Source organism: Esox lucius, chromosome 21, assembly GCF_011004845.1.
Source record: "Esox lucius isolate fEsoLuc1 chromosome 21, fEsoLuc1.pri, whole genome shotgun sequence".
NCBI classification, from domain to species: Eukaryota; Metazoa; Chordata; class Actinopteri; order Esociformes; family Esocidae; genus Esox; species Esox lucius.
The window spans coordinates 29,836,102-29,858,678 of NC_047589.1; the positions used below are offsets into that span (position 1 = coordinate 29,836,102).

At 46.0% G+C, this 22,577-nt stretch overlaps 1 protein-coding gene across 1 annotated transcript; it reads left to right on the plus strand.

Annotated features, from left to right (window-relative positions):
• Nucleotides 1-514: 514 nt before the first annotated feature.
• On the plus strand, nucleotides 515-17,326 carry rdh10a (retinol dehydrogenase 10a). The gene is made up of 6 exons (XM_029116318.2): nucleotides 515-1,322; nucleotides 1,855-2,090; nucleotides 12,523-12,621; nucleotides 15,058-15,203; nucleotides 15,609-15,740; nucleotides 16,922-17,326. Exons 1-6 carry the CDS (start codon nucleotides 1,031-1,033, stop codon nucleotides 17,043-17,045), a joined length of 1,029 nt encoding a protein of 342 aa, XP_028972151.1. The 5' UTR covers nucleotides 515-1,030; the 3' UTR covers nucleotides 17,046-17,326.
• The last annotated feature ends 5,251 nt before the right edge of the window (nucleotides 17,327-22,577 follow it).

Genomic DNA, 22,577 nt, shown 5'->3' on the forward strand with positions numbered 1-22,577 from the left:
AGTAAATTGTCCCGGTTTTCACCACAAAAATCATAATACTGTAATGTTTCCACATACGAGTTAAAGCCAAACAAACAACTGCATTGAACTGTGGAGCAAAGAAACAACTCTCATCAAAGCGCGACCCCTCCACCAACCACAAGCACGCATAATGACTAACATGCGTGCCTAAGCCTATACACGTGCACGTGCATCAACGTGCGGTTACGCAAGGGTCCCGATTTGGAGATTTGAAAATGTGGTCACCCTTGGCCAAAATAACTTTGCTTCACATGTTTAGGCTATGTCAACCCCTAAAAAACTTAAACGTGTAGGCTATGACAATATAAATGCACATTACATTTGCATAATTAGCATTAAGTAACCACATAACCGACAGGAAACCGTTACGCGAAACGTCCCGCAGGTGGCACAAGAGCTCACGATCATCCTTCAGCTTTCACTCCGCGCCTTTTATCTCAGAAGATCTGCTTCTATTTCTGTCTGCTCGCGCCCTATTGGATCCATTGACCGGCAGACTGGTTAAAAAGCGCGTGAGGCTCTGTTATGTTATTAGAGCGGTGAAGGACTGTCACTGCTATAGAAGGGAAGGGTGAAGCTCAGTGCCTACACGAAACCCAGTCCTCACCGAATCCACATAGCCTGCACGCACTTGTGTCAACTGGAATTCATTGTGCGACCGAGGAGAAAGTGGGGAAAAACTAGGCTACAACTTTTCTCTCGTTTTGAGGTTTGCGTTCATTAGTCTACTTTTTTCTGTCTTGTGTTGTAGTAATTTATTTAAGAAAAATCTGTCAAATATACTTCTATTTTATTTAAAACGTATTTAATTGACAGTATTTTTAACAAACAACACTGGCAGTATTATTTGAATGCGTTTACAGGTCAGTTCGGTCGGTTATCTATTTACCTTCGACTGCAATATTGAACTGTCTTTCAAACCACACTAGCCTGAAAATAACTTTCGGTGTTCACTAAATACTGTTTATACTCGTTTTTTAGTGTGGTTTTCATTATTTAGGCATTCAAAATGATGGTTATCATTGCAGAGTTTTTAGTGGTAATTTTGAAAGTGCTCTGGGCTTTTGTCACTGCCGGAGCTAAATGGGTGGTGAGGCCAAAGGAGAAGAGTGTAGCGGGACAGGTGTGTGTGATCACCGGGGCTGGAAGCGGCCTCGGTCGGCTGTTTGCCAAGGAGTTCGCTCGGAGACGGGCAATACTGGTGTTATGGGACATCAATAGCCAAAGCAACGAGGAGACAGCAGAGATGGTCCGGGAGATCTACCGTGAACTGGACAGTGAAACCACGATGTCCAAAGACGGTGAGTTACCAAAACATCCTTCATCCGTTCCATTTAAAAAAAAAAATAGAACCGTTACTCATCACTAGATAATATATTGTCATGGTCAGGGTCACCCTCGATGACATTGTTTATTCTACCGATTGCAAAATTGTAACTCTATATAGCCTACTAATAAGGTTGTGCCTTGTTTAAACATTATTTTGTTTTATAGCAAATTAAAGCGAGTCGACTTAGTTTACCGAGGAAACACAATCCCACGCTATTTGAGGGCAACGTTAGGCTGTTCTGCGGAGGACTGGATTTAGGTCCCTCGCCGGCGCTGGCTCTGTACAGGCGTGTTTTTGTTTCAGAACTGCTGCACAGCAATGATGACACGTCAAACTTGTCCAAACACTGATGGAATATTGTTTCCTGTGATGTTTATTGTTTTGTTACTGATCAAAACAGGTTTATTTTGCTCTGCCTGCGTGGACTTCATTGCGGTGTTCCCATGCCGTGCTCTAGTCCGTTCTCACTAACCCCCCCCCCCCCTCCCTCTCTCTCTCTGCAGGATCAGTCGGAGGGGTAGAGGAGGTTCCCCCCTTTCAGCCGCAGGTGTACACGTATGTGTGTGACGTGGGCAAGCGGGAGAGTGTGTACTCTACGGCGGAGAAAGTGCGTCGGGAGGTGGGGAACGTGGACATGTTGATAAACAACGCCGGCGTAGTCTCTGGTCACCATCTCTTGGAGTGTCCGGACGAGCTGATTGAACGCACCATGGTTGTCAACTGCCACGCGCACTTCTGGGTGAGTCCGCGACACTTGTCCCTAAAGTGGGCGTTAGTGGAAGTTGTCTCTTATATTTATTACATGTTTTTCCTTTCAAATCAGTGAAGCAATAGAACAACCACCCAGAACAAAGTGGATTAAAACTGCGTTCAAAGCCCCCCTATGCGTTTTCTGGCTGGTAAATCAGGTTGCAAGCCAATACTATTGATTAATTAATTCAGGGATTTGTATTAAGAAAACCTATATAATTGATGGATTCAGGGTTGGGAATGTCTTGGTCATGTTGTGGAGGTTGTTGATGGGGACATTTTTGTCCCTGTTATATAATTAAGAAAAACACACACACACACACCTCCCTCCTATATTCTGTTTCAATCTCTTATATTTCTTATTCTGTCTGTCTCCCTTATCTCTTTTTGTCTAACTCTCTCTCTTTATCGCTCTTTCTGTCCACCTCTATCTCTCTGTCTTTTGGTCTCTTTGTTTCTCTCTCTCTCTTACTCTCTCTCTCTCTCCATCTCTCTCTTGCTCTGCCTATCACTTCATCATCTCACCCTCTGTGTGTGTGTGTGTCAAACTGGAACGCTTGAGTGTCTTTCTCTGCCTTTTGGCCAGTAAATGAGTCACCGCTGTTCTCCTAGCCCCTGGTTTTCCGGCCTCCTCTCTCCTAGCCCCTGGCAGTCCGGCCTCCTCTCCCCTAGCCATGGGCCGTTTGGCCTCCTCTCTCCTAGCCCCAGGCCGTTTGGCCTCCTCTCCCCTAGCCCCAGGCCGTTTGGCCTCCTCTCTCCTAGCCCCGGGCTGGGATGCACTGTTTAGCCAGCACACAGTGCCCTGGTCCCAAATGGCCCCCTACCTAGTGCAGTACTCCACGCCAGTTCATGGGCACTACAAAGGGTATAGGTTACCGGGATGGAGGGAACCGAGGGAGGGATGGAGGTGACCGAGGGACGGAGGGAGGGAGGGAGAGAGGGAAGGATGGATGGAGAGGACAGAGGGAGGAATGGAGGGAGGGAGGGAGCGAGGGAGAGGGCAGACTCCTATGACATGTCATGTCCTCTCTGCATCTACGGAGGTCCAGGCCTGCAGAGCCTGCTTCCAAAACCCCAGCCTGTTCCCTGTGTAGGGCACTGTTTTTCACAGGAACCTTTCCAAAGTAGTGCACCAAACAGGGAGTAGGGTACCATTTGGGACGTATCCCACATTGTTGGCTGTTTGTTTTCCCTCTCCTCCGCTGGCCAACAGGAATATTTATCTTAGACTGGACGTGGCTCTGAGTGGGCGGAGCACAGCTCTTTCCCAGTCGTAGTAGTAATGGTGGCTATGATCCACGAGCTGTTTCAGAATAGGGTCTGACTGTACCTTCTGAAGAACCCAGGTGACACCCTGTGACTGACCAAATAAACACTTTCAATCTGCTAGGCCGGAGCAGTTAATTAAAAGCCAATTGAATAGGACACATCCTGTCTGGGGGGGCGGGGGGGCGGGAAGCAATCGTTTTTTGTATTAGCTCCCCCCCAATTAAGCCTATGTTAGTAAACGAGACCATGCAGAGAGCGCTGTTGATGAGAAGACCACCCCTGTGGGGGGCCAGTTGTGATGGGGGGCAATTTGTTTAGAGACCCACAGAGATCACAGTCCCTCTGGAGAGGGGACTTTTCGTAGCATGGTGTCTTTGTGTTAGGTTGCGTTGTAATCAAAGTCCCAGACCGAATGGCCGTTTGTTTGCCACTTTGTGGCGTCGCAGGGTTTTAGGAGAACTGGGGTTAGGAACCGGGTTGGTGTTAGCTAATATGCTAAAATCCTCCCCAGCGTGACTCGAATATGCAAGCGTTGACGTCACTGACGCTAGCGGTGTCTCTTCTAGACATGACCCACTTCCTGCTGCTTCACAGCTCTGTTACCGTTGCGTCCAAATGTGAACACTATTCCCCAGTTATTAGATTTTATTGCACCCAGTCTTTTTTTTTTGTTGAGGAGGAGGAAAGAGAGGGAGAAATGGAGGGGGTGAGAGGGGGAAATGGGGAGGGAGAGAGGGGGAAATGGGGAGGGAGAGAGGGGGAAATGGAGGGGGAGAGAGGGTCAAGGGAAGTTGTGTGAGTGAGAAGCGGGAGGGGGTGCAGTGATGTGTTTCGGGGGAGGGGTTCAGATTAAAGCGGGGCCTAATGAATGGCGACAGACCATCATGTCAGAACGGAGGACGGAGGACGTGGCTCATTAAAGACACAGGCTGGATGAATGGAGTTGGACCAACACACTGCCCCCAGTGGCCACACTCCAAACAGCACCACGATCCCTGACTCCAATAAGGCTCTGGTATGGTGTACTTGGTAGGGAACCGGGTGTCTTTTGAGACGGGGCCGCTCTCTCGCCTCTCGCTCTCCATGGCCACGCCCGCCGCATGCAAGGAGCGAATTATGTAGCGCTTTGATACGTGTTCGGTTTGCTCTGGGATGTAGCAGCTGTGCAAATGAATCCGTTGCTCGACGTGATGACTCAACTCAACTGAACGCGCTGTTTGATTTGGGGCCTACATAAGTTTCTACATAAGTACCTGAGCAAGACGTTAATACCAGTTTGAAATGATGTGGTGCCCTCAGAGCCTCAGTCAAAAAACAAATGGAGTGTTGCTGGCAGGATGCATATTGCAAAAGAGGATTTTTTGGGGGGTTTTCTCTTGCGCGGGAAGTGTTTGCCAAAAGAACGGATTAAAATCAGGGAGAGCTGTCCAGTTCTTGTGTGTCAGTTTTAGTTTACTTAAGGAGGAAGAAAGAGAGACAGAAAGAGAGACAGAAAGAGAGGGATCAGGAGCCAGAGAAATGGAAGGGGGTGAGCGATTCCATCCTTTCCCAGCATGCCTACCTTCTTTAGCATATCATATGTCCAGGACATTGCTCCACATCTGTCATTTACACAGTAGATACTCAGGCCAAAAGAAACAACGATTTTAGTTGGTTTCTTTTGTGTGGCTTGTCAAGCATTTGCTCATTATTCTTCCAACAAACATATCTGAATAGATCTTGCATGCTGTCAGTAGCTCAACCCAACCACGTTACTATCGAATACTATCTTTCCTTTATCCCTTCAACCCCTTAAAGTCTCCTCCCCTTCCTGTTTTCCCTCCACCTCCCTCTTCTTCCTCTCCTCCTCTCTGCACCTCCTCTGTGCTCTAATGTGACCTAACTGTGGGTTCACTGCGCTGAATTCACATAAAACGCTCCAATTAGTGTAGATAGACTGTTTGGTTAAAGAAACATAGTGGGAAGTGAACAGGAAGTGGGTGGTTATCTGAGCATGCGTCTTCTCCAGGCGGCCCCTCTGCCCCCCACCCTGGGCTCGGTGGAGAGGACACAGACCGGAGCAGCTTGAGGGGGGGGGTCACCGTTCGGCCTCCGTGTCACAGATCAGCAGGTGCTGGCTTGGATCCTGTCCTCTTTCTCTTTGTTGTTCCTTTCTTGAGGGAGAGGAGGGTAGATGATTGGGGAGGTGAGGAGAGGAGAAGGGAGGAGGAGAGGAGAGGGGAGTTTAGGGGAGTTTAGGGGAGGGGATGGGAGCGGATGTTATGCCTGATAAGTCAACAGCTGTTCTGATGATCCTGAGACAAGAAGAAGAGAGGAAAATGGATCTGGAATGTTACTGGCTGGAGTATAGAGGAGAGGAACCATGGTTGCTCTCCCGCAGGCAGATCAAATCTGATCTTATTTTCTTTACGTAAACTGGAATTTGGACCAATCAGATTAGCTCTAAAAACCTTTTGATGCTAAAGATCTGGTAATGTGTGATTGGTCAAAAGGCATCTAAGGGGGAAATTATTTTCAAACTATGCTTTCGGCATAAATGCAGCCTTTGAGGTTTTTGAGCATGACTCATTCTTTTTGTGAACTGCAGTTAAGGGGAAAAAAACTCAGCATTTATACAGGCAACAAAAATCTGATCTTTAGCCCGATTATGGATGGGATTGGCTAACACACCAATAAAAAAAGATCAGAATTGGGATGCCTGTGTGAATGCAGCCTTCTATAAGTCTCTTCTCACAAACCTGATCAGGGTATTCAACGTGTGTGTGTGTGTGTGTGTATGTGTGTGTGTGTGTGAGTGTGTGTCTCTGTGTTCATGTAGTGGAAGTGAATCTTGTGTCTCACAAAACTCCCAGGAGAACCGCAGGACAGGACATAAAAGAATAGAGAGAGAGAGAGAGAGAGGGAGAGACAGAGAGAGAGAGGGAGAAGGAGGGCCACCCGTCCTCTCCTTTCCTATGGGCTAGATGAGATCAGGGGGTGATGGGGAGCTGCTGCCTGACCCACTTCTCTGACAATTGGTTTCTTGTCTGTGGCTTGGTGGATTGACGCCACGCCAAGCGACAGGAGCCAAGTTCCCCTGCCTGCATTCCTGCCCGGCCGGGAGAATGGAGTCAGCCAGGCAGAATGGTGCTACTTGAGTGGTTTTATAGGCTCTCTCCGCCTTGATCAGTGCACCTGTACATGGGGTGGGGATGGCTGGTGCTTAGCAATAAGGTGTGCGTGTGCGTGCGTGTGTGTGTGTGTGTTGACAGTGGCACGGACTTCCCTGACAACAGGGGTTTTGGGAGTTTTCTGTGCATTCATTGTTTCACGTTTGTTGCAGATGAAGGTAATTCCCTTTGAGCAAACCTTTCAGGAACGTGATCCCACACTATAAACACACACACACACACACACACAGACACCCACAGACACACACACACACACACACAAACACACCAGAGCAAAGTACATTCCCCTCTCCATTAGAAACACACAGACCTTCCACTTTCTCAAACCTCAGTCAATACTGCTCTCAATGGGGAAACGTCAAAGTGGGTGATTTGACCGAGGACATTGTGGTCCTCCCTCTCTCTCCTTCTATCTCTCTGTCTGGCCTTCAGTCAGTGTCGGGTCGTTCTAATTAAATGACCATCTGGTTCTCCTCTAGCTCTTATGTGTTCATATTGCTGTGGGTCAGGCTCTAGCACTAATACGCCCTGACACCCCAGCTGCAAGCAGCTTTGTGTGGGCGAGTTTGTCTTCGGGGTACGCGGCAATTAGAGGCCGTCAGGACACCCCCGCGGGGCCAGGGGGCCGGGCAGCTCTGTTGGGGAGTAATTTAGCAGAACGGGGAGCGTTGAGGCCCAATTACGCACCGCTCTGATGTAAGACATGAGCCCCTGGTCACTTTCACACGTTCCGTGTCTAAGAGGTTGCCCGAGGTCGCGGGCGGAGGTTGTGTGACTCCGTGTTTCGTTCCACCCAGACCATGTCAACTAACCATGGGTAAGACCTAAGAAGGGCCTGTCGGCTGGTCAGAGATCTGCTCCTTCGTAAGGCATAACACTAGAGGAACTTTAGGCATTGAACTCTTGACATAGAAGGAATTATAAAAATTGCCTATAAACTCATTATCAGATCTTAGTGTTGTTCACATGGTATATTTAGTTAAGCATCATCTTAATCACCCACCAAGACATGAAAACCTCCTGCAACTAATAATAATAACACTTTAACCCTGTGGGCGATTGAAGACAGACAAATGGAGATGGAAGACTTTAAGACAGAAATCGATTGAAGAATTAAGGAGATTGAAGACTTTAAGACTGAGAGAGATTGAAGATTTGAAGACTCAGGGAGATTGAAGACTTTAAGACTCAAGGAGATTGAAGACCTTAAGACTCGAAGATGGAAGACCTTAAGACAGAGGGAGATTGAACACTTTGGATCCAAGGCAAATTGAAGATCTCTTTCTCTCCCAACCAGTTGGCTGTGGTTCCCATGTTTCACAGTGTGGGTCAATCAGCAGAGGTGACAACATGGGTCATATCTAGGATGGGTCTGATAGGTCTTGGGCTACAGCATTTTTACACTACAATAGTTTTATTTAAAAGAATTGTTGCCAGATTTGTGTCACATATGCATTTTTTTATGGCGTAAAAGGGTGAACGTGTCACTTGTCGCACAGCACCTTCCAAGATAACGCTGGGAACTTTTCCAACAGATCTTCCCTATGGCTACTTCTGTCTAAAGCCGATGTCTTGTTCAATGTGTATTGGAGTGGAATGAGCAGTGATGTGTTGTGCCTTACCGCTCACCTCTGGAGCAGTGAGAGTTTCTCATTGCTATTGTGTTCTTCTGGTTGGACCATTACTCCCCATTGAGGAGTGCTGGAACCGCGTTGGTGGATGAGCTGGCCTTTTGGTGTCCACCTGAAGGTGATACAGCCATTTAGACCTGAGGTGTTAATGTCAAGAAATAACAATATCACTGAGACAATGGCTGGCTGGTCCACATTTACCATTCAACGGCTGTATAATTCAACCGAAATAGATTTTATTGACTTTTGACGACATACAATAAAACTAATGTATTAAGGTGAAATAATGATTGTTGATAATTGATTGTTGATACCCTAAAATACAGTTAAAAATGAGTTCAAACAAGCCGACTATGTTGTTGGTTGTATGTTGCATCACTGAGCACAACCAAGACAAAACAAGAAAAGAGCCACAACTAAAGCAGTTTTTTAGAACATATTTGGCAGAGGGTCCAGAGTGACTAACAGTAGTGCAATTAAATGTTGTTCTTGTACCGGGCTCACAAGGGAATAAAAAAGAACCTGTACAAACAGCAAACTTGGCGTCGCAAGCGCCATGCTTTTAAACCTGTACACGGAAAGACAAATTTAAATTACTTTAAAAATAAATGTATAAATAAAATAAAAAAGTTTTTAACCCTTTGTTGGTTGAGCTAATAGGGATCGAGGTCCATTCTGTTTAAATATGGCTCTATAAAGTTCTATGCACTTCCTGGCTTCTGTAGACTGTCTAGAGACCCCTGGTGCTGTAGTCTTGTAGACTGTACAGAGACCCCTGGTGTTGTGGTGTTGTAGACAGTGCAGAGACTCCTGGTGTTGTGGTCTTGTAGACTGTCCTTGACCCCTGGTGTTGTTGTCTTGTAGACTGTCCATGACCCCTGGTGCTGTGGTGTTGTAGACTGTGCAGAGACCCCTGGTGTTGTGGTCTTGTAGACTGTCCATGACCCCTGGTGTTGTGGTCTTGCAGACTGTGCAGAGACCCCTGGTGGTATGTCTTGTAGACTGTGCAGAGACCCCTGGTGTTGTGGTCTTGCAGACTGTGCAGAGACCCCTGGTGTTGTGGTCTTGTAGACAGTGCAGAGACCCCTGGTGTTGTGGTCTTGTAGACAGTGCAGAGACCCCTGGTGTTGTGGTCTTGTAGACAGTGCAGAGACCCCTGGTGTTGTGGTCTTGTAGACAGTGCAGAGACCCCTGGTGTTGTGGTCTTGTAGACAGTGCAGAGACCCCTGGTGTTGTGGTCTTGTAGACAGTGCAGAGACCCCTGGTGTTGTGGTCTTGTAGACAGTGCAGAGACCCCTGGTGTTGTGGTCTTGTAGACAGTGCAGAGACATGTCATGTTGGGTAATTTTTGGTGTCTGATCTGTTTATGTGAGTTTAGACACAATTACAACTTTAACACAATAATATCAAAACAACATTAAGTGATGTGGTCAGCCTCTCCTCCACTCTGACGCAAGAGAAACAGACAAACTTACTGTTAATGTTAGCTGACATACTGGGAATTAGAGGTCTGTGTTTGTGATGAAAACAAGGCGTGCTGCTTTGTTTAAAACCAGCTGGAGCTTTTTATTTTTGCTGCACCTGCAGTCAGTTACAGAACCCGTTGTCCTCCATGGTTGTGTGGTCTGGGGTCCACTAACCGAATTCACAAAATGAGACCCAACTGTAACCCTGTGTGTAGAACTTTACAAACATTTTCTAAGAGCTTGACGCCAAATCCAAACTATGACGCATTTGGCTCTGCGCATGCCTTGGTCTCTCTGCGCATGCCTTGGTCTCTCTGCGCTAGCCTTGGTCTCTCTGCGCTAGCCTTGGTCTCTCTGCGCATGCCTTGGTCTCTCTGCGCTAGCCTTGGTCTCTCTGCGCTAGCCTTGGTCTCTCTGCGCTAGCCTTGGTCTGTGTGCATGCCTTGGTCTCTCTGCGCTAGCCTTGGTCTCTCTGCGCTAGCCTTGGTCTCTCTGCGCTAGCCTTGGTCTCTCTGTGCATGCCTTGGTCTGTGTGCATGCCTTGGTCTCTCTGTGCATGCCTTGGTCTCTCTGCTCATCTGTGTTTCTGCATTTCTGGATCTGTACCTTTCTGCACTTCTAAAATTCTATTTCTATCTCTTTCTCTGTCCTTGTCTCTGTTGATTTGACGACTGGAGTATTGTAGAAATCTCTCCATCTGTTGCTGGGGGAAAAAAAGAACTGGCAGGCTAAGTCAATGTAAGGGGGGGGGGTCATCTGCTATAGTGAGTTATAACAGCACATTCTATAGCCAGGTAGGGCAGATCTGAGCCGACTGAGCCAAAACATCTGCACCTCCCTACGACGTTAACATCCACAGTATAATTGTTGCAATATTCCGCTCATCGACTGACGGGCCCTGGGTGCGAGGAGGAGGGGGAGGAGGAGGAGGGACTGTCAGACCTGGGCGAGGAGCTGAGACGGCTTCTCCGTGCCAAGATGGTGGTGGATGACGGGCTATGCGTGCAAATGCAGCATTAACAGAGATGTGCCCGTACCTGACCCAGCCAACTCACTGAACCCAGGACCCACTCCCACTACACAGCTACATAAAGGGGAGGGCTGGGTTGAGAGCTTGGCCCAGCAGCCCAGTGACCCAGCAGCTTTGGCTTTCAGGGTGGAATCATGAGGCCTGAAGCCAGCAGGAGTTTGCTTATGAGGTGTTGGTTGTAAAAAAAAAAAAAAAAAAAGGTTCACGTTTTAGACGTTTTATATGGAGGCTAAGTACACAAACAAATACTTGTTGGTAGGTTTATTTTACAATAAAAAAATAAAGATAGATAAACAGTGTGTGTGTGTCTGTGTGTCTGTCTGTAATTATGGACGAGAAAGCGCGTGAGCCCAGCTGAGCAGAGTCAGGTGGTTTTGAAGAACCTCCCAGCAGGACACCCTATCCTTCGCTATCGCCGCGGACTGGTTGACGCTAGGCGGGTGCTGGTCTGTGGGCTCGGTGGGGGAAAGGGTCCTTGGTAACGCTGTGGGGATTTTCCATCTGCCAACGTCTTGGTCGGTTCACAAGGAATCTCCTAATGTGGGAATTCCGATCCTTCATCTGACATTTTGCCCTTAATGGTCGTCAGTCAATTAGTCCGGGTGCTTGGAACACCAGATTATGGGGATTCATTCCCGGTAAAAATGACCGGGAGAACGGTGAATGGCTTTGAATGGCAGCGTCAGCGGAATGGCCTGGAAGATGGAACCCACGTTAGCTGACATCAGATGAGCGTCTAGGGGGCAACTTCGTCCCCCCCCCGGCCTCCTCCCAACCTCCTCCCCACCTCCTCCCCACCTCCCATGCTCCCATTGATCTTCTCTACTCACTCAGAGCCTCGCGTGGCAAATAGTTGAGCACTTTCATCCCTTTCTGTGCTCGGTGATCACTCTCCCTTTTCTCCCTCCTGGGTGCGTTCCAAACGGCACCCCATTCCCTACGCTAGCCACTTAACATCCATAGGTCTCTGGTCAAACGTAGGGAGCGGTGTAGTAATTAGGGTGTGATTTGGAACAAACCCGCTCTCTGGGTATTGTTCCCTCTCACCGTTGCCCGGGGCAGCACGGAGGGCAGTGACTGGACAGAGGTTGAATTGCATTGTGGTCCTTGGTGAGTGAATGGAGGGCTGTGATTGGTTCTGTCAGCGGCTTTTTAGAGCGGGCGCAGCGTCTGGTACTGGATCTGTGTGGGAACTGAGCAGACACAAGCAGTGAAGCAACCAGTTCATCTCTCCTCTGGTGTCACCAGGCCAGTCTTCTCTGTGGGTTCCCACTGTCTCTCACTTCCCACCTGTCGCGTTCTCTCTGACTCTGTCTCTCTCTGGCTCACTCTATATTAATTAACTTAAAAGGGCTTTATTGGCACAGGGAATATAGTCAGGGCGAGTTGAACATAAAAACTAGAAAAAGTATCCAGAAATTCTAATGAAAAATTACACACACACACACACACACACACCTAAACAGACTCTAACATCAAGAATAAAATCATTTAAAATATATTGTTGTTTGCTGTGTGCTGGGTGGTAACAACGAAACCAAGACCCTGGTGGATCTGCTGATACCAGTGTCACAGTTCAAAGTATCTCTACATTCTGGGCCACTCAGTGGTTAGGTATTCAGCCACTGTAAACTCTGTTTAGAGCAAGTATTTGTGTTTTGTTTTGTAGATTCTTTCCAGTGCATCAAATATAATTTGTTTCTCATGATTTAGTTGGGTCTAACTGTTTTTCTCACTGTCTCTCTCTCTCTGTTTACATCACCATGGATATGGAATAGAGAGAAGATCAAAGGGCTTTGAGTTGCTAAGACAAACTGCACCAGTAAACTAACCTTCTCTCCCTCTCTTCCTCTAGACCACCAAAGCATTCCTACCCAAGATGTTGGAGGTGAACCATGGTCACATCGTCACGGTCGCCAGCTCCCTGGGTCTATTCAGCACAGCTGGCGTGGAGGTGAGCCACCACACACACACACACACACGCACGCGCACACACACACATGCACACGCACGCACACACATACACACACACACTCACAAGTTTGTATGGCTATCCTCATGGGGACCAGAAAATTTAAATTGCATGCTCCCTTGCCCTAATCTTAACCCTAAACCTTTAGCCTAACCCTAACCTTAACCTAACCCGAATCTAAACCTAACACTAACTCTAACCTTAACCTCAATAAATTAACGTTTCTGCCTAAACTATACCTAAATGGAATGCCTAACTTTAACCCTAAACCAACAACGCCTGGACCTTAAAGAAACCACAATTCTAACTATGAAATAAATTGTAAGTTTGACCCTAAACCTAAACCCTGAGCCGGAAATGTACTTTTACCTCATGGGGACTGGCAAAAGGTCCCCATGAGTCCAATTATTTCTGGTTTTACTATACTCATTGGGATATTTGGTCCCCATGAATATATTAAGACCTAAAACGCACGCGCGCGCGCGCACACACACACACACACACACACACACATACACACACCGTCTTTCTTGTAGAACCCCCCATCGGCCATCGCAAGTCCGGAAAATTAATGAACAGAGATGAGCTCGGGGGGCCTGTTCTCGGGCTGTCTGTCTGTGCTGGTGGGGTTCTGGCGGGGTGTTGGAGCCCCTGTTGGGTCCTTGGTTCTCGGGCTGTCTGTCTGTGCTGGTGGGGTTCTGGCGGGGTGTTGGAGCCCCTGTTGGGGCCTTGGCTCTAGGGAGAGAACAGGCTGACAGGACCCTGCGGGAGATGAACATCTTCATCAGTCTTTTTGTGAAACCATCGGAGCTGTCACAGTTTTCAGTCACAGCCAATTCCCGCTAAATGGAAGGGATTTCGCTTTCTCTTTTTGTATATTTTATTTGCCACCACCACCCCCCCCACCCCCCCACCGCCTTTGTCCACCCCCGCCATCGTTTTCTTTTCGAGTGCTATCTGAGTGCGTGTTAAAACGATTTGGTCGTCGTTTGTCCCGGGAACAATGGAAAGTCTGGCTGTAGCTGTCACTCTGAGCTGAGTGTTCCACAGAAGCCTGTTAAATTGGTTCTTTAATATTCCAGAAGACATGGAATCCCTCTCACTTCCTGTTCTGGAGTGGTGTCATTTCCCAGCTGTCTTCAGGCACTGCTCAACCCATTGCCTTTTGTTTTTATAGCTGAGCATTTAGCTTTTGTTGCGTAGGCGGCCACTCATCCATAATGATTAATTCTCTCTTCAAAGAGACTAGAGCGTAGTCCAACTTTTTGTTGTGCCATTATAGTTCCTAGAAAAGGCTTGACTGTGATTTTAGGGCAGAGGGGTACATTAATTTCAGGACCATACAGCCTGGCAGCTTGTCATGTGGGCAGAGGCAAATGTTCTTGATCTTGTCTGTGTTTGTCCACATCTTTTTGAAGATTAGTTCCCCAGCGAACCACATCAAACCGGCCCCCGCCAAGCCAACAACCCAACCCCCAGGAAGGGCAGGGAAACTCTAATGAAACTATAGAACCAGCCAAGACAGGACAGATGGATTTTTTTCTTGTTGTTCCAAACAGCCTCCTATTTCCTACATAGTTCACTACTTTCGGCCAGGGACCGTAGGGTGTCTTGTAGGGTTCAGCATGACTCTATAGGGAAGAGGGCTCCATTTGGGAGTCTTCTGTGGCATGTAGCTTTCAGGAAGTAGGAGACTGAGTGCCTGGGGCGAGGCATTAATAATCCGCTGAGCGGCGGCAACTTCTTGGAGGTGGCCATTCTGTCATTCAGGCAGGATGTAGCAAACCAGAAACCTGTTGGACGTGTAGTCAGGTGTGGTGCGGTTAGCACCTTTACCACACAGTGTCTTTCACTTTGAGCAAACAACACTGGTGGCTCTTCACCCAGAGCGTCTCACAGCGGTAGACAGCAAGACGACATGACCCTATGACACCGTCACAAGCCCCAGAACGGAGGCCGTGGTAGCGGCCAGCGTAACAGTGTTTCACATGTGTCTTTTAAATGTTGCGTGGTTACGAAAGAGCGATCCCGTACGTAGCGTTTGTGTAGCTCAAGCGGTTAAAACCGTGGTAAAGACGACAAGCACTCGTTGGAGCTTAGGGCTGTCAGAGAGAGGAGGAGGGAATCTGTTAGCAGCGTGTTTATGATGGTTTCACCTGTTGTGTCCACAATGACAGAATGAGTAGAACAGGCTTTGAACCTGTGACCTTTGCAATTTGGCTTATTCCAATTTAGCAGATGCTCTTCCCCAGAGTGTCTTACAATACTGTGTATATTCCCGATGGGAATTGAATGTGGTGTTGTAAATGCTTTGATAGAGCAACACAGATTCACCTTTTTCCTTGACTTTGAAGGAGAATTAACAGTCACAGTCACAGCATTTGACAGGGGATGCCTTTTCTGTCATGACCCCTTTAGGATTACTGCGCCAGCAAGTTCGGTGCCATCGGCTTCCACGAGTCGCTGAGCCACGAGATCAAGGCGTCGGATAAGGATGGCATTAAGATGACCCTCGTGTGCCCCTACCTGGTGGACACGGGGATGTTCAAAGGCTGCAGGATAAGGTCAGGACATCCAAAATCACCATCTGTTGTAAATTATGTTTTCATTGTGGTGTATTGCCCAGAGTTATAGTGTTGTTCAAAACCACTTTGAGGTTAATAAATGAAGTCCATGAAGGGATGTTAGACGGCACTATATTATTCCCTCCCCTCCCTATATAATGGGCCTGTTCTCTACAGTGAGAGAGACAGCCTAAGGTACAGGGCAATGCACTATTATAAATGGGTTGGCTGAGCCGGGCCCTGTCAGTGTCAGTGTTGGTACCTTGCTCCATGGGCTCCCCTCCCTCTCTACTGGGCTGGGATGGATGTTAATGATTTAGATGAGACTTTAGTTTGTGTGTGTATTCTGCACTCTGTTTTTCTCGGGCCGGCCTCTGATTGGTACGTCACTTCCTCTTTGCACAGGAAAGAGATTGAGCCCTTCCTGCCGCCCCTGAAACCAGAGTTCTGTGTGACCCAGTGTATGAGAGCCATCCTCACCGACCAGGCCATGATCTGCACGCCCCGTATCGTCTACATGGTCAACTTCATGAAAAGGTCAGGCTCCTCTTTTGTTTTGTATCTTCACATTCTTTTACCCCTGCACCAAACATTCTTCTACCCCTGCACCAAACATTATTCTACCCCTGCACCAAACATTCTTCTACCCCTGCACCAAACATTATTCTACCCCTGCACCAAACATTCTTCTACCCCTGCACCAAACATTCTTCTACCCCTGCACCAAACATTCTTCTACCCCTGCACCAAACATTCTTCTACCCCTGGCACCAAACATTCTTCTACCCCTGCACCAAATATTATTCTACCCCTGGCACCAAACATTCTTCTACCCCTGCACCAAACATTCTTCTACCCCTGCACCAAACATTCTTCTACCCTGGCACCAAACATTCTTCTACCCCTGCACCAAATATTATTCTACCCCTGGCACCAAACATTCTTCTACCCCTGCACCAAACATTATTCTACCCCTGCACCAAACATTCTTCTACCCCTGCACCAAACATTCTTCTACCCCTGGCACCAAACATTCTTCTACCCCTGGCACCAAACATTATTCTACCCCTGCACCAAACATTCTTCTACCCCTGGCACCAAACATTCTTCTACCCCTGGCACCAAACATTCTTCTACCCCTGCACCAAACATTCTTCTACCCCTGCACCAAACATTCTTCTACCCCTGCACCAAATATTATTCTACCCCTGGCACCAAACATTCTTCTACCCCTGGCACCAAACATTCTTCTACCCCTGGCACCAAACATTCTTCTACCCCTGGCACCAAACATTCTTCTACCCCTGCACCAAACATTCTTCTACCCCTGGCACCAAACATTCTTCTACCCCTGCACCAAACATTCTTCTACCCCTGCACCAAACATTATTCTACCCCTGGCACCAAACATTCTTCTACCCCTGGCACCAAACATTCTTCTACCCCTGCACCAAATATTATTCTACCCCTGGCACCAAACATTCTTCTACCCCTGCACCAAACATTCTTCTACCCCTGCACCAAAAAATGTTCTACCCCTGCACCAAACATTCTTCTACCCCTGCACCAAACATTCTTCTACCCCTGGCACCAAACATTCTTCAACCCCTGCACCAAACATTCTTCTACCCCTGGCACCAAAGATGTGCTTCCCAGCGTTGTGAGTGGATATGATCTGTGCAGGTCTAACTTCTTCCCGACCTCTCTCTCATCCACAGCATCCTGCCCTTCGAGGCCATCGTCTGCATGTACCGGTTCCTGGGGGCTGATAAGTGTATGTACCCCTTCTTGGCCCAGCGGAAGGAGCTGATGAACAACAACGAGGCAAAGGAGGACATCTAGAGAACGAGGGTGGAGCCGGGGCGCGGCGGGGCACATAACCTAGAGGATGGAGGATAAGACCACTGACGGTGCAGGGGAGGAGAGGGGAGGTGCAGAGGAAGAAGGAGTAATAAAAGACTGAATCAAGACTGGTGCACTTGCATTGAGCAGATGCAATGGTTTACCCTATTGTTCCCCTGGGACAAGGACAGCTGTGTACTACGCAAAAGATCTATTTGTTTTTTTATTTTCTTTTTAAGGTTTGTTTAAAGAAGAAACCAACCATATATATATAAAAAAAATATATATAAATATATATATATATAAATATATATATATAATATATATATATATATATATATATATATAATACTGTGTCAATAGTTTTTTTTTTTTAAATCATACAGAAAGGTATTCAATAATTAACTATTTACAGAATGTAGTCACCAGCTTTTTATTTAGTGTCTTTGTGGAAATATACAGTATGTTACTGTACGGACAGTAAAATCTAGTCACTTTTTGTTGTGTTTATTTGTAGACATGCACTGTAATTACTGCCTTTCTCTACACTGCCATGTCTGTGTAGTTACTACAGCTGAACATGGCAATTCATTTCCTTAGGTTTGCACATTTCTGTAAACCTTACAGAATAAAAATTCCCAGGTTTTAATGGAAGGGGAACAAGCTTAAAATCATAAAATCTCCAAATTAGATTTTTGGAAAACCTGGGAATTTTGTGATAGATATCAGAATTTTTGAACCCTACCTAGACTACATTACCCACCTAACCTTGGGGTGTAGTCTAACCAATCACAACATGATGCTGCAAACGGTTATTCAATCATACTCAAGCAATCTTAGGCTGTATGTTTTGTTTCTGCAGATCAGTATGTTTTTAAGATTTTTCTGACAATTTCAAATAACATTCTAAATTTACAACCTTCTCTTTTTTTTAATACTTTCTTTATATAAACATTAATCAAAAATGGTATTACATGCATTTTGATCATGTTATCCTTTGGTTAACAATATTTAGATTGGGCCTTCCAGCAGTCTATAGCTCAATTCTACAGGCAGCAGAATTCCCAGATTTTGCTCCCTAATTGGCATCTAAACTGATTGGTCACAGAAGACCAATTATATCTCTTTTTAAACCTTCCCTCAGGCTGTGTATAGACCGGCGACTTCATTTCAGATATTTCTGAATATATTGGCAAAAGATCTGATCTGATCGGTCAAAAGAACAATTAATGTTGAAAGGTCGGAATTTGCCTGCCTTTGTCAATTCAGCCTCTGGTTGAACAGCCTCCAGGTAGAACGCCCTGGCGGATTGTATATGGGTATTGATTGAGTAGTCTGTGTTGATGTATTGATGATCAATTGCAAACCAATGGGACACAAAACATGGTCTGGACATGTATGTGCCACACATAAAATTGCTAATTACTTGTACCAGTCAGTGATTGGTGTAAACCTGTCAGCCAAACCTTGTGTTAGGGTGACTTCCTTCAGCAGTCGCACTGAACATCTTTGTCATGCAGAAAAGTCTGATGTATTATTTGTGGCCTTTATCAATCAAGACATACATATTTCTAGAAACAATGCAACCAATGGACCAGCCCTTTATCTGTCAGTGAGGGATTTTATTGAGAAGGAAATACCGAACTAAAAACGCCACTATGCTCTCTGTTTTCACCATCCAGCTCTTTCCGTTGTCCTCTACCACTTGTGTCCAGTGACGCTAAACATGTAGACGCTGACCTGTTTGTGAGTAGAGTACTACATATCCCAGAATTCTATCGGTGAAAATAATGATTGTTGAGTGGGGTTGCACATTTCCTGTAATAATTTTTTTTTTTTTCAGAAATCCTGATTTAAAATACTCATAATTACAGGAAAATGTGGGAATTTGAGATTTTTGTTTTATTTTCTAACCCAAATTTCCATGATGATGATGTGTATTAGGATTTTTTTTATCTACTTTAGGGATGAAGCCGACCACAGAGTTTTATATTATAATTTACAACTACATTCCAATGTGTCATTCCTCCAGCCACAGTGATAAGCCGAAATTCTCTACCTCTTAATTTTTACCATTTGTTGACATTATGACATAAGACTCTTTTGTATTTTTTTCTTAAAGACTGCTCTGTAGTGGAGCAAATGTGGTTCCGATGTTTAGTGTCTCTACCTAACTTAAATTAATAAAGTGATTTAGATTATTAAGTGGTGTGTTGGTTTCATTTTGCTTCTGTACCTCCCCTGTGTGACATAAGTGTTTGATGTAATATGCACTGGGGAGCTCAATCTAAACAGGTTATAAACACTAAGGTTGGTTTATAAACACTAACATCAGGCTATAAACACTAACATTAAGCGATAAAAACTAACATTAGACTATGAACACTAACATTAAGCGATAAAAACTAACATTAGTCTATAACCACTAACATTAAACTATAAAAACAAACCTGATATAAAAACCAACATTATGCTATAAAAACTAACATGATACAAAAACTAACATTAGGCTATAAAAAACTCTTGCAATATAAAACCTGGAGGAAAGGATCCCTCTGAAAGTGTTGATGTACTCCTGTTCTCATTCTCTCGTTTGGGTTCGTCATCCGGCAATCCTAAATCCCCTCTCATGCCAAATTGCCTTTGACACAGTATTTTATTGTTGAGTTCCTGCGGTAACATTTTATATTCATCACTCATAATCATATTTTAGTGTATATCGCCTGCACACCAGAGTTTTGATCTGCTTCTTTGTCATGATGGGCAGATCAAATCAGAGCCTGGTTGGCAGCCTGAGGGCAAAGTTCTCATGTATGCGGAAACTGCATTCACTTATTTAGTCTATACTGTTTGTCAGCACAATCGGAATTTACTTTCACATTTCAGTTGCGCTATGAAGCAGATCTTTAGCAGTAGATTCGGATTGGATCCAGACCTAATTTATGTTCCTTTCTGATTCTACCAGGAACATCTAATGTGTTTAGGACTTCTGTTAATCAATGAAGGTGCCCTTATTAGCATCCAATGTTCTATTAACGGCCATGATGTGTGACTTCTGGGGTGGCCTGCCGGGGCAGTTTGGGAAGAATTGATGCAGGCTGTCATAGCGTTGGTGTCCTCTTCACCTCCTCCTGGCTGTATATCCCCTCCTTCACCTCCTCCTGGCTGTCTTTCCCCTTCTTCACCTCCTCCTGGCTGCCTTTCCCCTCCTTCACCTCCTCCTGGCTGCCTTTCCCCTCCCTCACCTCCTCCTGGCTCTTTCCCCTCCTTCACCTCCTCCTGGTTGTTTTTCCTCTCCTTCACCTCCTCCTGGCCGTCTTTCCCCTCCTCCTGGCCGTCTTTCCTCTCCTTCACCTCCTGGCTGTCTTTCCCTCCTTCACCTCCTCTTGGCTGTCTTTCCCATCCTTTACCTCCTGACTGTCTTTCCCCTTGGTCCCTTCTCCAGGCTGTCTTTCCCCTCCTTCACCTCCTCCTGGCTGTCTTTCCCCTCCACCTCCATGCTGTCTTTCTACTCCTTCCCCTCCCCCTGGCTGTCTTTCCCCTCCTTCACCTCCTCCTACCTGTCTTTCTCCTCCTTCCCATGCTCCTGCATTGTTTTGACAGAGCAGCATTGAGGGCAGCATTGCTTGGTGTCATTCTCAGACTCCTCTTCCCTTCAGCATCGCGTTCAGCTTCTCCCCCCGGAGCTGCTCCACTGGGGCCTTTGTTTACCTCCTCTGTATATAACGAGGCCCCGATGGGAGGCAGCTGTGTAGGGGAGGGGTTAGCCCTGCTGGCTGCCTCCGGAATGTTCCAGACCCTTCCAGTTGTTTCCCTTGGGGGTATTTGTGCGATGCAGACGCAGCAGATGGAGGCACTATAGTAATGTTTGGTCTTACATAATATATTGTTGTAAAAACCATTAAAGTCAAAAGGAGGCTAGCGGTAGCTAAGCCTGAATGACAAAACAAATGTTTTCTTCAAATAATTCAGCTGTCTTCTCCCAACTCCCATGAGGCAAAGCCGACCCTCCGAAAAGGGAAGCAAATTAGTGAAACCTCCTCGACAAAAATAGAACTAAATCAATTGTGCTGTTTGAGCCTGTCCCTGGAGGCATTGATTTTTCCATCTGAATGTGTTATCGACCAGCCTGAAACCCATTCAGTTAGTTTCATGTTAATAGAAGAATGAGAGAAAGGATTCCTCCTGACGTTGATTAATGAATGTCTCTAAGTTCATGGGCAGGCTTTGTCATTTTTAAACCATTTCTATATGTATAATAACTCAATGTGTTTGCTTAATACGAAATTGATTTTACATACCTGCGTCTCCTTTGGCACTTGAAGTGTAGATGTTAGGAAATCAATTTGAAGACATTTACAGACCTGATTGGCTAATTGGATGCCCATGAGCCCAACCCCTTACCTAGACATACAGTCATTGGTCTGTTAGCAAAACACTTTTGTGTCCCGTAGTAGGCCAAAATGTCTACCCCATGTCTGAGTTCTCAGCAGATTTAAAGCTTTCACTCCTGGAAGGATCATTCACTCTGGCGTCAGGCTGAATATGAGGGAGTCAAATGTTACATTTGTATAAATCTGTCAGTATCTGTAACAGTAGACACATGCAGGCCTGGTTTCTCCTCTGAGCTGTGTGGTTAACAGTAGCTGCTAGACCAGCCGTAGCGCTTATTGATCCTGGATACTGCAGGTATGTGAGCTGTCAGTGCAGATTCTCTTTCACATCAGTTCATCCCTTTGGCAAAACAGGACGCAAGCACTAACAAATATAGGCATGCGTGCAGTTAATGTTTCTGCATCTGAATAATATTGTTATAACCTGTCCTTCATGTTTTATTTAATACCTTCCAAAGCTGGTAATTGTTCTCTAGTAAATAAGAAAAAGCGATAAAAACAGAGAGACTTGAATAGGAAGATTTAGATATCTCAAACGTGGACGCGTAAATTCTGTTTCCCAACCCAGGAACAGGATGGGAGACAGAGGAAAGAATCAAGAATAAAGTTGTATAGCCAAAAAATGATTTACAATCGACTGAAATGACTGATACAGCTTCTCTTTTTTGATTTTATTAAGCATGTTCACAGTTTGTCACTGTGTTCCCTAAAAAGAACATTACTTTTGCTCACCTCTTGATTAGCTGCGGTAAAAGTTTGTGAATGGGTGCCATTTGGGACACTGCTGCAAGTGTGTGTTGAAAGGAGAATGGAGTTTCCTTCCCAAACTGGAAACACTCCCAATGGGGATAGGAAACCATTAGAAATTTCAGGCAGGATAAAATGCAAATAACTTGCCTTCTATTTTGAATTCCGGAACTTCAAGAATATCCACTCACCTCTGAATGAATGGCTCATCTGTGACATCCTTTAAATAGACCAGACCGTGGGGTCTTTGACAGGGGGTCGTCATCCTACCTAAAGATTCGTTCCTTTTGTAGTTATTTGGTGTATGTGGGTGGATTCTATCAGGCACAAAAGACTCGCTACCCATTATCCAAATCACCAGTTCACTGCGACTATGAAGACATTCTAACAG

Coding starts and splice junctions, on each gene's coding strand:
- rdh10a (XM_029116318.2), top strand. CDS start 1,031: ATGATGGTTATCATTGCAGAGTTTTTAGTGGTAATTTTGAAAGTGCTC. Junction 2,091..12,522: donor ACTGCCACGCGCACTTCTGG/GTGAGTCCGCGA, acceptor CTCTTCCTCTAG/ACCACCAAAGCATTCCTACC. Junction 15,204..15,608: donor TTCAAAGGCTGCAGGATAAG/GTCAGGACATCC, acceptor CTCTTTGCACAG/GAAAGAGATTGAGCCCTTCC.